The following is a 14,757-nucleotide window of genomic DNA, read 5'->3' on the forward strand; positions in this document are numbered from 1 at the left end:
CTTATGTTGCTACTGGGTGTCATTATTTCTAGACCCCCCCAAGCAGACAGAACTTGGAAATATATACATGTATCATTACTATGTCAAGTCTCAGGAGTTAAAATTGTGTGAAGTATCGTCCACATTCTATTACTTGGATAAATGTGTAATTAATGTAAATTTTAGAGACCTCTTGAGAAGACTGGTAACTTATTTCACAGATGAATTTACCTTCCAAAATGCTATAAAGCAGGGGTTGGGAGTCAACAGTTTGGTCTTTCTTTGCAGTTCTTTTATTATAGATCATAAAATACTAAGGTTTCCTTAGGCAATTGATCATTGCTAAATTTTCAGTTTGGATGTAAAATTACATTACACATTTATATTCTTATTAAGTTTTACCTGGGAACCCAAACTCTCTATGACCTGAAGTTGAGTATACCAAAATATATGGTAGAGGATTGAGTTCGTGGGAAATTATCAGCTTATTTGGTACACAGATATTAACTGCATGAATTTTTTTTCTCTTAAGGTGGTCTCATGGATTATAACCATTTGGATATTTGGTTCATTAACAATTTTCTTACTGGCCAGAGTTCTTGGTGGAGAAGTAAGTAGTTAATTTTGAAAATAGCCTTTGTTTTTTATGGTAAGCTTTATTTTTGATAGTGCAGGTAGTATCAGTAGCTATGTTCATTGTAACTGCTTCTTGTCCCAGAATTGCTTTTAAGTTATGCTACTTCTTTTAAGGTGATGTAAATATTAGTATAAATGTTATGAGAAATAAAGAGGAAAGAAAATCCAATTTCACTCATAAATAATGTATAGCTTTTTAGGGAAGCATGCAATTTATTCTCTGTTACAGCAGTTCTCAAACTTTTTGATCTCAGGTCCCCAAAGAGATTTCTTTCTGTAGGTTGTATTTATTGATATTTACCATGTTAGAAATTAAAATAAAAATTTTAAATATATATTTATTCATTTAAAACTAAAAGTAAACCAAATACATTTTAACATAAAAAATACATTTTAATGAAAACTATTTTTCAAAACAGTGAGAAAAAGGTATTGTTTTATATATTTGCAAGTAGCTTTAATGTCTGGGTTAGTGGAAATTGTATTCTAATATCTGCTTTCTGCATTCAATTGTTACGCTATATTTTGGTTAAAGTAAAAAATAAGGCCTCACACAGGTATATAATTTTAAAAGGGAGAGTATTTTAATACATGTTTTGGATGATTATGATTATTCTACTCTGATACTACATCAACACTCAACAAGTAATATTTTCTTAAAGGTTTGTTGTAGTGAGGAATCTCAAACCATATCAGTGAGCTTTTTATACGCTGTATCATTGAAATTCACTTTGGATGGATCTTTTTACCCATGCACAATCTACTAAGAAAACATTAGTTCCCTGAGCTTTGTAGATCTTCCAAATGTTGACTCGTTTTATTATACAATGTCAGAAAGTCACATTCATTAATATCACCACCTATTTCATCAGAAAAATCTGTATTGGAAAACTATCAAGATAAGAGTGTTGGATACAAGTTTTCCAAAATTCTACTTTTTGCTTGAGAGAAATTTTGTAATTTGGAAGAAATACTGTCAGTTTTCCTTGAAATAATAGGCTCACTTCATTCATTTTCATTCATGTTGCCTGTCAGTACCTAACTCTGAATAATCATAGTTTGTCTTTCAGTTGTTCTTTCAAGTAAAAGTGGTATTCTATGGATAAAGCATCTAATTCAACTCTTCACTCACACAGTTGTACAAATGCTCTTCCTTGGGATAACCATTGAATCAAGATACAGAAGAAATGCTTTCTGTGTACTTCTCATTTTGTTACACAGAATATTAAAAAGACATATTCAAAGGTTGAGGCTTAATAAAATTAATCATTTTAACTGCTTCATTAAGGACATTCTTAAGTGAAACTGGCTTTTTTTCTTCTTTTCCTGAGTGTGGGGTAGTAAAGAACACAGTAACTACTAGTATGTTTCATGCCACCTTATTTGTGCTAAAGCAGCATGTTTTACCCATTGCTTTTGTTCTATTAGTACCAATATCAACCCAATAAAAAAGGCAAATATTTTATTACTATTATAAAAAATAGTTTTGTGGGTTTTTTTTTTTTTTTTTTTTTTGCGATACGCGGGCCTCTCACTGTTGTGGCCTCTCCCGTTGCGGAGCACGGGCTCCGGACGCGCAGGCTCAGTGGCCATGGCTCACGGGCCCAGCCGCTCCACGGCATGTGGGATCTTCCGAGACCGGGGCACGAACCCGTGTCCCCTGCATTGGCAGGCGGACTCTCAACCACTGCGCCACCAGGGAAGTCCTGGGTTTTTTTTTTTAAGTTTTATTTATTTAATTTTTTTTCCGTGCCTTGCGGCATGTGGGATCTTAGTTCCCCGACCAGGGATTGAACCTGTGCCCCATGCAGTGGAAGCGTGGAGTCTTAACCACTGGACCGCCAGGGAAGTCCCCTATTACAAAAAATAGTTTTGACGTTCCAGTCTTTAAGAAGAGTCTCTGGGACCCCCAGAGGTCCATGGGTCACACCTTGAGAATCACTGCTCCATTAAATTAGACTTTATGAATTACTATAAACCTAGGAATTCCAGCACTCTGGAATTCAACTCTCTGTGAAGAGGGTAAAGCACAAGGGATGCCAGGCGGAGTTACTATATCATGTGGGTGCTGACTCATATCAGGCTTACTGTATGAACACTGAATGCTAAATGCAGAACTCTTGAGCTTTTTTCTCATACTTGGTGGAAAGGTCTCCACCAAGCTCTTGTTCTTCTGCTTTCCAGTTTCCAAAATTAAGTTGCTCTTGTCCTGTCTTCTAATCTCCTGTTTATGCTTCTTATAAAAAGGAGTTTCCTTTTTTCCTTCCCTTTTAATGGAGTTTCAGGAAGGAATGGTATTAGATATATGCACTCAATCCATCATCTTAACTTAAAACTCTTGAATAAATGTAGAATAACATTTATCTATGTAATTTTATCACTCTGCTTATGAAAATTTAAAATAATTCTAACAGTGACATTTGTTTGCATATTATTTCTTACATTCTAGACAAAACTTCATATAATTTTTATGTGAAAAAAGGTATCACTAAATGTTTTGGTAATTTAGGACTGTTGATAGAGAAGTTAAAAGACCTAGATCTTAATTTGAACTCTTACCAACTAGCTTTGCTTTCCTGAACAAAGCTCTTTGTCTCTCTGGAATCACTTTCTTCATAATGGGGACAGTAATACCACATAGGGTTGTTAGTGCCTTTGATCTTCACAATATGTGAAGCTCTATCACGGAGTGTGGCACACAGTAGCCACTAAAAAATATTTCTCTCTTCAGTCCTCCTACCTTCTCTCCCTTCCCTTCTAGTCTGCATTTGTCACATCTAGCTTCTCTAGACTTGAATTTTTCATCAAAATAAGATGGTTGTGGTTCCTTTAAATAATCCTCCTACAACAAGGGAAGTAGTGACTAAGAGATGTACTCAAGGTAATTGGATATATAAGTCTGAAGCTCAAAAGAGAGAGGGCAGGAAATGTAGATTTGGGTATTATCAGAATTGATAATTGAAATCACGGTGGGTTGTTGACCTTGTCCACGAATATGAGACTATATGATAATTTGAAATACAATGGGTATGATACTTTTTTCTTAATTCTCACCTTTATGTAAGTACAACAAAGTATATATGATGTTTAATAGTGGTTAAAATAAGTATCTTGATTTCTGTGATATTTATTTAACATTTTGAAAATTCACAGGTTGCATATGGCCAAGTTCTTGGAGTTATAGGATATTCATTACTTCCTCTCATTGTAATAGCCCCTATACTTTTGGTGGTTGGATCATTTGAAGTGGTGTCTACACTTATAAAAGTAAGTAGTGTGTTATAAAAAGTAGTTTACTGTTTCCCAGTAAAAAAAAAAAAGTATACAGTTGTCACTCCGTATCCACGGGAGATTCGTTCTAGGACCCCCCCGCACACAAGAAAATCTGCAGATGCTTAAGTTCCCTATACAAAATGGTGTAGTATTTACATGTAATCTGTGCATATCCTTCCATCTACTTTAAATCATCTCTAGATTACTTACAATACCTAATACAATGTAAATGCTATATAAATAGTTGTCTGTAGTGCAGCCAATTCAAGTTTGGCTTTCTGGAACTTTCTGGAATTTTTTCTTCCCCCCAAATATTTTCGATCCACAGTTGGTTGAATCCGTGGATGCAGAACCCACAAGTAATAAGAGCTGACTGTACTAGTTCTCTGGCTAAGAATCTTGTAATCTATAACTGTTTATCAAACAGTTCGTAGTGTTTTGGAACAGTGACCTTACTCACTAATTATACCAGTTGTATTTCTTTTATTTTCCCCTTTTAATTGCCATAAATTATAATGTATGTCTAGGGCAGAATAAAGAACAAAGAGCAAATCAGACCTTGGGGTATTACACTCAGAGAATTTTTTAATTTAATGTTAAAATTTTCTTCTAGTTCATCTGACTTAGATTTTGTGGGAGGTATTTATTTAAAATTCCACTGGCTCAAAAGGACACCTGTACCCCAATGTTCATTGCAGCACTATTTACAGTAGCCAGAACATGGAAACAACCTAAATGTCCAACAACAGATGAATGGATAAAGATGTGGTACATATGTACAATGGAATATTACTCAGCCATAAAAAAGGAACGAAATTGGGTCATTTGTAGAGATCTGGATGGACCTAGAGTCTGTCATACAGAGTGGAGTAAGCCAGAAAGAGGAAAAAAATACCGTATATTAATGCATATATGTGGAATCTAGTAAAATGGTACAGATGAACCTATTTGCAGGGCAGGAATAGAGACATAGATGTAGAAAATGGACATGTGGATACAGGTGTGGAAGGGGATGGTGGGACGAATTGGGGGATTAGGATTGACATATGTACACTACCATGCGTAAAATAGATAGCGGGAACATTCTATAAAGCACAGGAAGCTCAGCTTGATGCTCTGTGATGACCTAGATGGGTGGGATTGGGAAGGGGGGTGGGAGGGAAGTCCAAGAGGGAGGGGATATAGGTATACATATAGCTGATTCACTTCATTGTACAGCAGAAACTAACACAACATTGTAAAGCAATTATACTCCAATTAAAAAAAAAAACCTCACTAAAAATAAAATAATATTCCACTGGGACTGGACATTTATTTAATAATTGTCGCTCATATTTGAATAGTAAGTTCTTTATCAAATATGATATATATGGTTCTAATAAATTGGCTTTTCTGTGTTGCAGAGATCAGGACTTCTTTGTGCTGTGTTAAGCTTATATTAACATATGTACCCACTTTAAACATTTACTGATAATATTAAATATTATGAGTAGTGATTGAACTTAAATTTTGGCATTTATTAATTTTGAACAACTTTTGGAAATAAATGACCACTCTAACACATGTATGTATATTACACAGTGAATATAATCTTTTTTCTTTATGGAAAATAGAACTTCGACTTAAATTTTTAAGTAGAGTAACTTTTAACTTTTTTTACTTAAAGTTTATTACTAATTCCAATATAAAATTATTCCTTTTAGAATTGAGTAACTACAGGCTAATACTGACATTATATAAGCCTTGGGTATTGAAAAGAGTTGGATTTTGGAACCAGTCAGTTCTGAATTCAGATTCTGATTCTGCCACTTACTTGCTGTTTGCCTTGGGGAGATATCTTTTAGTACCCTCCTATGCAAATTGGCAGTCTTAACTACTTTTTAGGGTTTGTTATGGATTTTAAAGTATAAATAATGTCTAGTATAGTGCTTGACAGAGTAGGCAGTGGTAGCTGTTATTATTATAAATGTTAAACAAATATTTTGAGAACATCTCTGTATGTTTGAACACTTTAGAGACCAAGGAGAAGAGCTTTCTTTCTTCTAATCCTAAATTTTTTAAATTGTCATTATTAGCACTTAGTTTAAAAGTCTTACAGTACAAGAGCTAACCCCATGCTGGCATTTAATTATCTAGCCTTAGTGAACATACCACTTTACTGAATCATTCAGGATCACTGCTTGTGTGTTGTTTTACTTGGGTTAAAGCATGTTTGAATGCTTCTGAGACTACTGCCCAAATTGCTAAAACTGTCCTCTGGTTATTTTTAGTCATTGAGTTCAACTGAAAATTGGTCTTAATGTTCTTTATGCAACATGTGAATGTTTTATTATAAAGCGGAAGAATCTTTTTTATATCATTAAAAGTTTAGGATACAATTCTTTTTAAACTTTAGATTTTCTTCCCCACATTTCTTTCCCTAATCACTTAATCTTCTGTGTGTAGCAATCTGTTTTACATGTTTCTTGTTTTAGTCCAAAGTTTGCTGAGAAATAATGTTGCAAAACTCTCGTCACTTAACTCTAGCATTAGAATACAGTTTAATCTACAAGCACTAATTTTTTTAACATTAAATCTCTGTAACTCTTACCAATCTTTAACCATTTATTTACAAAAAAATTTAATCATGCCATACAAATGCAATTTGATTATAATTTTACTTCATTTATTTCCCTATACTTTTTTGTAGGTTTAAAATATCTTGCAGGTTTTTTTGTATGTTTTTAGTTTAAAAAGCACAATATAAAATCAGACCATCTCAAATACATTTTCAGTTAGTCTGCCAGTATTTATTTTTTACCTCTGTACCAGTGGTTCTCAACTGATGGCGATTTTGCCCCCCAGGACATTTGGCAATGTCTGGAGACATTTTTGGGTATCACAAATGGGGAGGGCTGGGATGGCACTAGTATATAGTGACTAGAAGCCAGGGATACTGCTAAACATCCTACAGTGCACAGGGCAATTTCCCACAACTATTTTCCAGCTCAAAAATTTGATTAGTGCATGGTTGAGAAACCCTGGTCTGTGCCAGGTCTGTTTCTGTCATAGTTTCCCTGATTTCTACCGTTATAGTTCTTCCTTTCATTTTATTCTGTAAAATGCCTTCAGTGACTATATTGATAAGTATTATATAAATTTCTAGTTGAAATAATTTAAAATTAAGCACGTGCATAATCAGAAAACTCTCTTCCATTATGGTTTACCATGGGATATTGAATATAGTTCCCTGTGCTATACAGTAGGACATCAACTATACTTCAATTTTTTAAAAAAGCAAAAAAAATTTTTTTATTATGAAAAATTTTCAAACATTAAAAAAACTCAACCAAAATGTTACGGTTTTCCTCCTTTCCATGTAACACTATACTTCTACCTTGTCCTGGGAAAATGATTTGATACTTAATAAATGTTGTGTAAAATTTTCACTTAATATGTTTTTCTACTTCTTGGGGGAAAAAAAGGAAAAATTTCTATTTTGTGAAGATCAATTCGTTTTCTTTCAGGAAACAAATATCTTTCAGCTGCCTATCCCTATAATAGTTTTTCCGAAAGTTGCTGTATCTTAAGTCACCAGGGACACTTGTTAAAAAGTCTGATAATTAGACCCTTCTTTCCTTTAAAGATTCTGATTCAGGAGAACTAGAATGAATCCCAGGATTCTGTTTTCTAATAGGCACCCAAGGTGATTCCTATGATTAGACAAGTTTGATAACAAAAGACTTCATTTGCAGAAGTCAGGGAGCAGAGCAAGGATGAATATTCCTAACAAGTTTTAAACATTCTCAATAAGTGTTACTGCTTCTACAATTGGTTGTTAGGGTTGTTTTAAAAAAATACTGTAAATGTTATTTTTATGATACCCAAAATGTTAATTAACTTGCTAATATGCTGCCTTTTGTCTTTTTTGTTTGTTTTTTTAAAGCTCTTTGGTGTGTTTTGGGCTGCCTACAGTGCTGCTTCATTGTTAGTGGGTGAAGAATTCAAGACCAAAAAGCCTCTCCTGATTTATCCAATCTTTTTATTATACATTTATTTTTTGTCCTTATATACTGGGGTGTGATCTAAGTCATATGAATGAGTAGAAAAAGACAATGTTACCTTTCTGTATAGGCTGGGAATTCTTGCTTGAGGGGATTGAAAAAAACGTATTGCTGGTAAAATTTTACATGTTCCAGATGTAAAGGCAGTCTAAGGTCTTTTTAAAACAATATTTTTTTTTGTATTTAATTAAGCAATTGCAGTTACCTGAATATTTTTGGTCAGAATTCTGAATTCTGTTTGATTCATCATATTCCAGTGAATAAAATATAAAAGCATTGTGTTTTTAAGATTGTGTCAATATTCTCCTAAAAACTTGTGCCAAAAGCACCTGGAATGGTAATTATATTTCACTTGAAGGGTAAATATGACAGCGTCCTGAAAATCCAAAAGTGCAATTTTTTTCTTTAAAGGGTTTTCTCCTGCATTGTAGATCCTGTAGATATATATTTATATTTATATATATATTTATGAAGTAATTCTTATTATTCACAAAATGTATTTCTGAATAACCTAAAAATTAAGATATTTAAATCTGATGCTTAAACTTTATTTAATTTGGCCATTAATCTTTTTATTTATAAATTTAATTTTGCTTTTAAATTATATATAATTAAAAAAATCTCATACATGCTTCAGTCAGTATGTCCTTGTTAAGAATTCTTAATAATAACAATTGAAACTAATAACAGTTGCTGATGTAGATTTGGTTGGTTTGGGTGTGCTTTTAAAAACCACTTTTGAATGTCTAAACATTTGATTTAAAGTTTCTGTTTATCTTTCTGACCAAAAAAGCAAGAGGTATGATGGATATGGCATTCATTAAAATTGTCAATATGTAGAAAAACAGTAATATTTATAGCATCAGTAAATATTTTTAAGTGGTACTCCGAAGTCATAAAAGTTGCTGGAAAGAGACCATTAGAGTCTTGTGGTCCTGAACAATGTTATATGAAGTAGAAGAAAATAAAATGCTTCCCAGCTGTGTGTTTTGTTTTTATAACACCTTGTCCTGTATTACTTGATATTTTAACAAGTATCAGGTACTCTTTAACAAGAATACAATAATATTTACAAAGGGAAGTATTAAATTTTAACTAGAGAACTTTTTTTGGCAAATAATTTCATAGACTGTAGATGTACGTTTAATCTTAGTTTGTACAGTAGATAAAATAATTTATATCGATAAAATAGCAAATGCCTAATAACCATTAGCATATTATTATATTATCCTTTCTGGTCTCAGCTGGAAGAGTTAACTGCTGTCTTCAATATGGTAATGTGGCCACCTCTTGGTATGTATTCCTTTAGCAACCTGATCTGTCAGGAAATATCCAGCAACTCTGAAGTAAGCCTACAGATTAGCAAAATATCAAGCCCATCTCTCTTCCATTTCCCCTCTCCCCTCCCCCACCTGAAAAAGGAAAAAAAAGCTTATTTTAAGGAAAACTATGGAGCTACCTTTGGGCCAGAATAATGTGGAAAAATTACATAATGCTGGTTATTTAAATAAGTTTAGGAAAGCAGATTAGAAGCAACAGGATAGAGCCTATAGAACCTAAAATAATATGGAATAGTGAGGAAGGATCTACAGCTACAGAAGCAGCAACTGTAAAATGAACATTTGTCATACTTCAGGAGTTTCTGAGATCAGTACTTTGTTATAGTAGATTATTATATTTGATGGTCATAGTGTTGACCCTGAAATCTTCCTCAGAAAGCTTAGGGGTCCACACCCGGCAGTAGAATTTTACTAAGCAATAAGTCAAGGCATTTTAGGACCAACTCCATCAAAAAGATGGTTTAAAAATTTTTTAAGCTATCATTCCTTTAAGATGTGAATAAAAAGTTCACTTATATGAATCACGTTTATTCCTGATGATGTAAGATAAAATGAGATATTTGTGTTCTAAAAATAACAGCATTTAATCTGGGGACCTGTCCAATTTAGGATATATATAAATACAATTTATAATGTTTCAAGCTCAGCCAATGTCTTCATGTGCTAATGAGCAAAGCAGTTAAAACAGATTGTTAGTTTGAAAACATGACTTGTAAATGTGTGCAAGATACAGTACTGGTACAGCTAATAATGGTAAGCTGACTACAATGTCCTCTCCTTGAATTTATATATAATAATATTTTATGTCATATTGATTTTAAGTCATGATTTCCAACCTAATTATTAGTTCATTAGTATTTTTAAAACAATTACCCAGATAGCCTCTTCTAGGTGTCTGTGTGTGCGTATACATGTTTTAAGTGTTTTCAGTTGTAGTAATCCTGATGAATGTTAATCCTCAAAAAAAAAAAAGAAAAGAATTATGAGACATTTACTTCTGTTTTAAATTGATTATAAAATAACTGAAATTTTGAATATAAATCAAAGTCTATATATCGTTTTCTTTGTATTAAAATACAGTTTAGGGAGATTTGTAAAGTTTTATGAACCATTACTAAACCTGCTAATTTCTAAGGTCTATAAGACAGTTTTATATATATCTATTTCCAAAAATTCCCCCAATATTAATATATTAATATTCTAAATTAGTGAAAATTTGCATTGACTTAAAATGTGAGGTAGATATTTTTGTTTAAATATTGTTTAAAATTTAGTTCATTTAAAAAATTCTGATGTAATAAAACATTGAATAAAAGAATGCTTCTACAAACAATAAAAACAATATTTTTCATATTCAACAGAACAGTATTTTAAAATGATTGTTATTTATCTTTTACATTTTCAGTAGTGCATATTTTAGCTAGTGTTAGGCTTCAGGAAATTTTGACACGTTTGTTAAGTTTTGTTAAAATGTCTTACTTCCATACAGTTTTTTTTGGTAATTGAACAAATTGGTTTTCTTGTTTTGTTCTTTGCAGCAGAGGAGAACAACACACATCATGGGGAGCCAACCATAGGTTGTCTCAGAGTGTTTAAAAGGCCCTATTACAGGATTTAGGCTTGTGTTAATACAATTCATGGCAGTCTGAAATAAGTCTTAATAGAGCCAAAAATCACCCTCAGGTATTCTCTTCTCTGAAATTTTAGTCACATAAACAATATAAGCGTTTTATTATCTTTCATAAAAGGTTTCTTTAACTGAACCCTGTACCTAGTAGTACATTTTAATTTCCCTTTAGAAACTGAATTACAAGTACTCTATTCCTCATTTGTTTAATCTCCTGACAGTACTTTGTGTGTTTGAGAATCTGTTGTCACTTTTCAAATAAATTCCAAAATATGATTTTTGACATTAGTAAAGAGTAGACATTCTTATATCTTTGCACTAGAAATCATTATATTTTCTGAAGAAAGTCTGCTTGTGAATACATTTTCTTTATAACAAACTTTCTTCCTGTACATTTTCTTTATAACAATTTTAGACCCTACTGTGTCTTATGGGGTATAATGGTCTGAAGAGAAATGGTTAAGAGAATACTTATTCCCTGGTGCAAAGCATATATTATTGCAGCTTAGGGTTACGTTGCTCATTTGAAATTCTTTTGATATGCTGAGGTTGCAGTTTGGAGATTAATTTAAGGAAAGAATGTCAGGATGATTAAGATGGCATTAGTAAAATATTTTCCTATTTTACATTTTGTATTAGTAGTAACCATGGTTTCAGCTTTTCTAATTTTCAGCAAGATATCCACAAGTTTTTACTTTGAAGATACTTAATTTGAAATTTGCAAGTGCTTGGAAAAAATTCCTGATACATCCCTTCTGAAAAGTTCGATGATATACTAATGCTGTCACTGAGATTTAAGTTAGATATTAATATGAAAAAAATTTTAATGAAATATTTTGAATTTACTTGTAATTAGAGTATATGAAGGTTATTAATGCCTATGGGGTGGGGAAAGTAAGCTTTCCTACCTGTAATAATTTTGTTAAATTAACACTTGGAATATAAGTAAATTAGATTTACCAGGAGTAGAAACCTTAGTTTTTCTATAATAGTTGCCACTGAGCTGTTTTTATTAAAAATCAAACAAGCAAAAATATCTTACCAAAGTACTTATACAGGATCAAATGAAATTACACAGAATGACTGGTTATGGGAGAAATTTGTCATCTGGTAATAAAGAGAAAAAGCTAATATAAAAGTAGATTGGTGCTATTCACAAACAAGTGCTCACTGATGAAGGTAAATGATTGAAATTCTACATTTTTCTTGGTTTTATAGTGATTCTTTTGTGGAATTAATCAGTTGCTATTTAAATATCACTTAAATTGTGTGCACCATTTGATAATGAAACAACCCATATGTTTTGTAATCCTTATGCTGAATTACACTCTGATAATTTAGTGTCTCCATAGAAAACAGTGAAAATATTCTTGATGATGATGGGCCTAGGTACTAAGTCCCTCATACTCCATCTTCTTTGCTAAATGGGACTTAGGAAACTCTTTAGCCTAATACAAATTTATTTTCCAAGGATGGTACTGGTGATGGCCCCAAGAATGAAACGTTCAGAAGAAACAGCATTTGAATTGGGTAACTTGAATGTGAAGAGATAGTAGATATTCATCAGCTATTAATTGACCCCTTTCTATGTGCCAGGTACTACACTAGGTGCAGGAATACAATGATGTGCAACAAAGACCACACATGCACCCTAATGAGCCAGTATTTTTTGAAAGATAGACAATTAGTTTAACAAAGTGTAAAACAGTTGCAACAAATGGAGAAAGGCCTGTGGTGGCAAGAGAGTGTATAACAGAGGAATTAGACTAAAGCCTTGCTGAGGCAATGATGCTTAAGCTGAAATCCTTAGGGATAAGTAAAAGCTAACTAAGCAGAGAAGGGAGGGAAGACTGTTACAGACAGAGGGAATAGCAGGTGAGTAGAAGGAAATGAAAACTCGTTTGGCTGAAGTTTAGTTGTTTGTGAAATCGAGCAGGTATATTGGTACCACACCATACCTGACATTCTAAGCCATGTTTTCTTTATCAGAGCTTTTGATTAGAAATACGGTATCTGAAACATGTGCTTTTAAAACTAAGGCCAAGGTCTGCAATTCTACTCCTGATATATCCCAACAGAAATGCATGTACATATGCTATAAAAGACATGTGCAGAGTAACATGAAAAATTGGACATAGCATATCCATCAACATAAAATGGTACAATTATATGGTGGAATCTTATGCAATGAAAATGAATAGTCTTGTGCAAGAAAGTGACCACCAAAAAGTCTTAATGCTTATCCCTAATGGGGAGGGAGAAGAGTTGTATTTGGAAAGACTCTTGAGGGACTTTAATGGGTGGTTTTTAATGATGTATTAAGTTGTATGTTTCATGTACTTTTCTGTATGTGTGTTACAGTGCATCCTTACATTGTTATAATTGTTTTAACGTAGTTAAATTGCCACTTTGCATTTTACTCTTTTTCATGTATTATTATGCCATAGCCATCTTCATGTCATACAAACTTCATAACCATTTCTTCAGAGAAATCTTCCCTGAATCTTGTAACTGTCCAACCATGTGCCCCAGTTTATCTCTATTACATCATGGCTTATTTCATTTGTAGTACTACTACTATTGGTGTCTAGGTTTTGTTTTTATTTTTTTCATTCGTCCACTATAATGTAAGCTCCATTGGGGCAGGGACATTTTCTGACACGTTCATCAGTGTATCCTCAGTACTTTTGTTGAATGAATACATGAACCTGGTCATTGAATCCCGAAATCAAATTCGGATCCAGTGAATTTCAAAACCAATAGCTTAATTATAGTCTTTCATAGATTGTTAAAGTTAGGCAAAACTCTAGAGATCACTAATGAGTGTAATCATACGTCACTATACAGATGAGGAAACTAAAGCCTAAGGAAGGATTGTCTAAAGTAACACTGTTGACCGGCAGAGTTGGAATAAGAGCTTATGTCTTCAAACCCTAAGTCTAGTGCTCTTTCCATTACAATGTGGAACAACAGTGTTGCCAGTTAAGAGAGCAACATACATAGTTGCCTTCTGCTCTAATCCATCATATAGATTATTGAAACACCCTTTCTTTCTCTTTACTTTTTGATCTTTTCCATTCCACTTTTAAAAATCCACTATTGGGCTTCCCTGGTGGCGCAGTGGTTGAGAGTCCGCCTGCCGATGCAGGGGACACGGGTTCGTGCCCCGGTCCAGGAAGATCCCACATGCCGCGGAGCGGCTGGGCCCGTGAGCCGTGGCCGCTGAGCCTGCGCGTCTGGAGCCTGTGCTTCGCAACGGGAGAGGCCACAACAGTGAGAGGCCCGCGTACCACACACACACACACACACACACACACACACACACAAAAATCCACTGTTAGCTCTAGGCTTACAAGTGCTACACAATAATATTAAATAATTAAGGTTCAAAGGGCTGTTGTGAGGTTTAAGCGATCTAGTTAATATAAAGCATATAGAATCAGCCTAGTATTTAGTAAATAGCAGCTATTAAGCTGAAGTCATTTACATCAATGAAACAGGAGGGTTTCCAGAAACGTACTCAATTATATATAGGAAGTTAGTATGTTAGAAGTTAGAGGTAGTGTGCCAAATTGGTATAAAAAGATGGATTATTAAATAAGTGAGATATTGCATCAATAAGAATGTATTTGTTTGCAAGAAACAACCCTATGATCAATGGCTTCAGTAAATAGGAGTTTATTTTTCTCATAAGTAATCCAAGGGTGTATATGTATAATACAGGACTAATATGGCAGCTTAATGTCATCAAGGACTCAGGCTCCTTTTATCTTTTTACTCTGCCATTTTTGGTGAGCGGCTTTCATCCTTGTCTCAAGATAGCTGCTTCACCTCTAGGTATTGCATCTAGATTCCAAGC

The 14,757-nt window shown here is 33.4% G+C and overlaps 1 protein-coding gene across 1 annotated transcript in view; it reads left to right on the forward strand.

Annotated features, from left to right (window-relative positions):
- Positions 1–9,352, forward strand: part of YIPF4 (Yip1 domain family member 4) — a 28,170-nt gene extending 18,818 nt beyond the window's left edge. The window contains exons 4-6 of the mRNA XM_032653046.1: positions 512–589; positions 3,769–3,882; positions 7,814–9,352. Coding sequence (XP_032508937.1) covers positions 512–589; positions 3,769–3,882; positions 7,814–7,951 — 330 coding nt within the window. The 3' untranslated portion in view covers positions 7,952–9,352. The remainder of the gene's footprint in view (positions 1–511; positions 590–3,768; positions 3,883–7,813) is intronic.
- The last annotated feature ends 5,405 nt before the right edge of the window (positions 9,353–14,757 follow it).

The sequence above is a fragment of the Phocoena sinus genome, chromosome 13 (assembly GCF_008692025.1).
Source record: "Phocoena sinus isolate mPhoSin1 chromosome 13, mPhoSin1.pri, whole genome shotgun sequence".
Lineage (NCBI taxonomy): Eukaryota > Metazoa > Chordata > Mammalia > Artiodactyla > Phocoenidae > Phocoena > Phocoena sinus.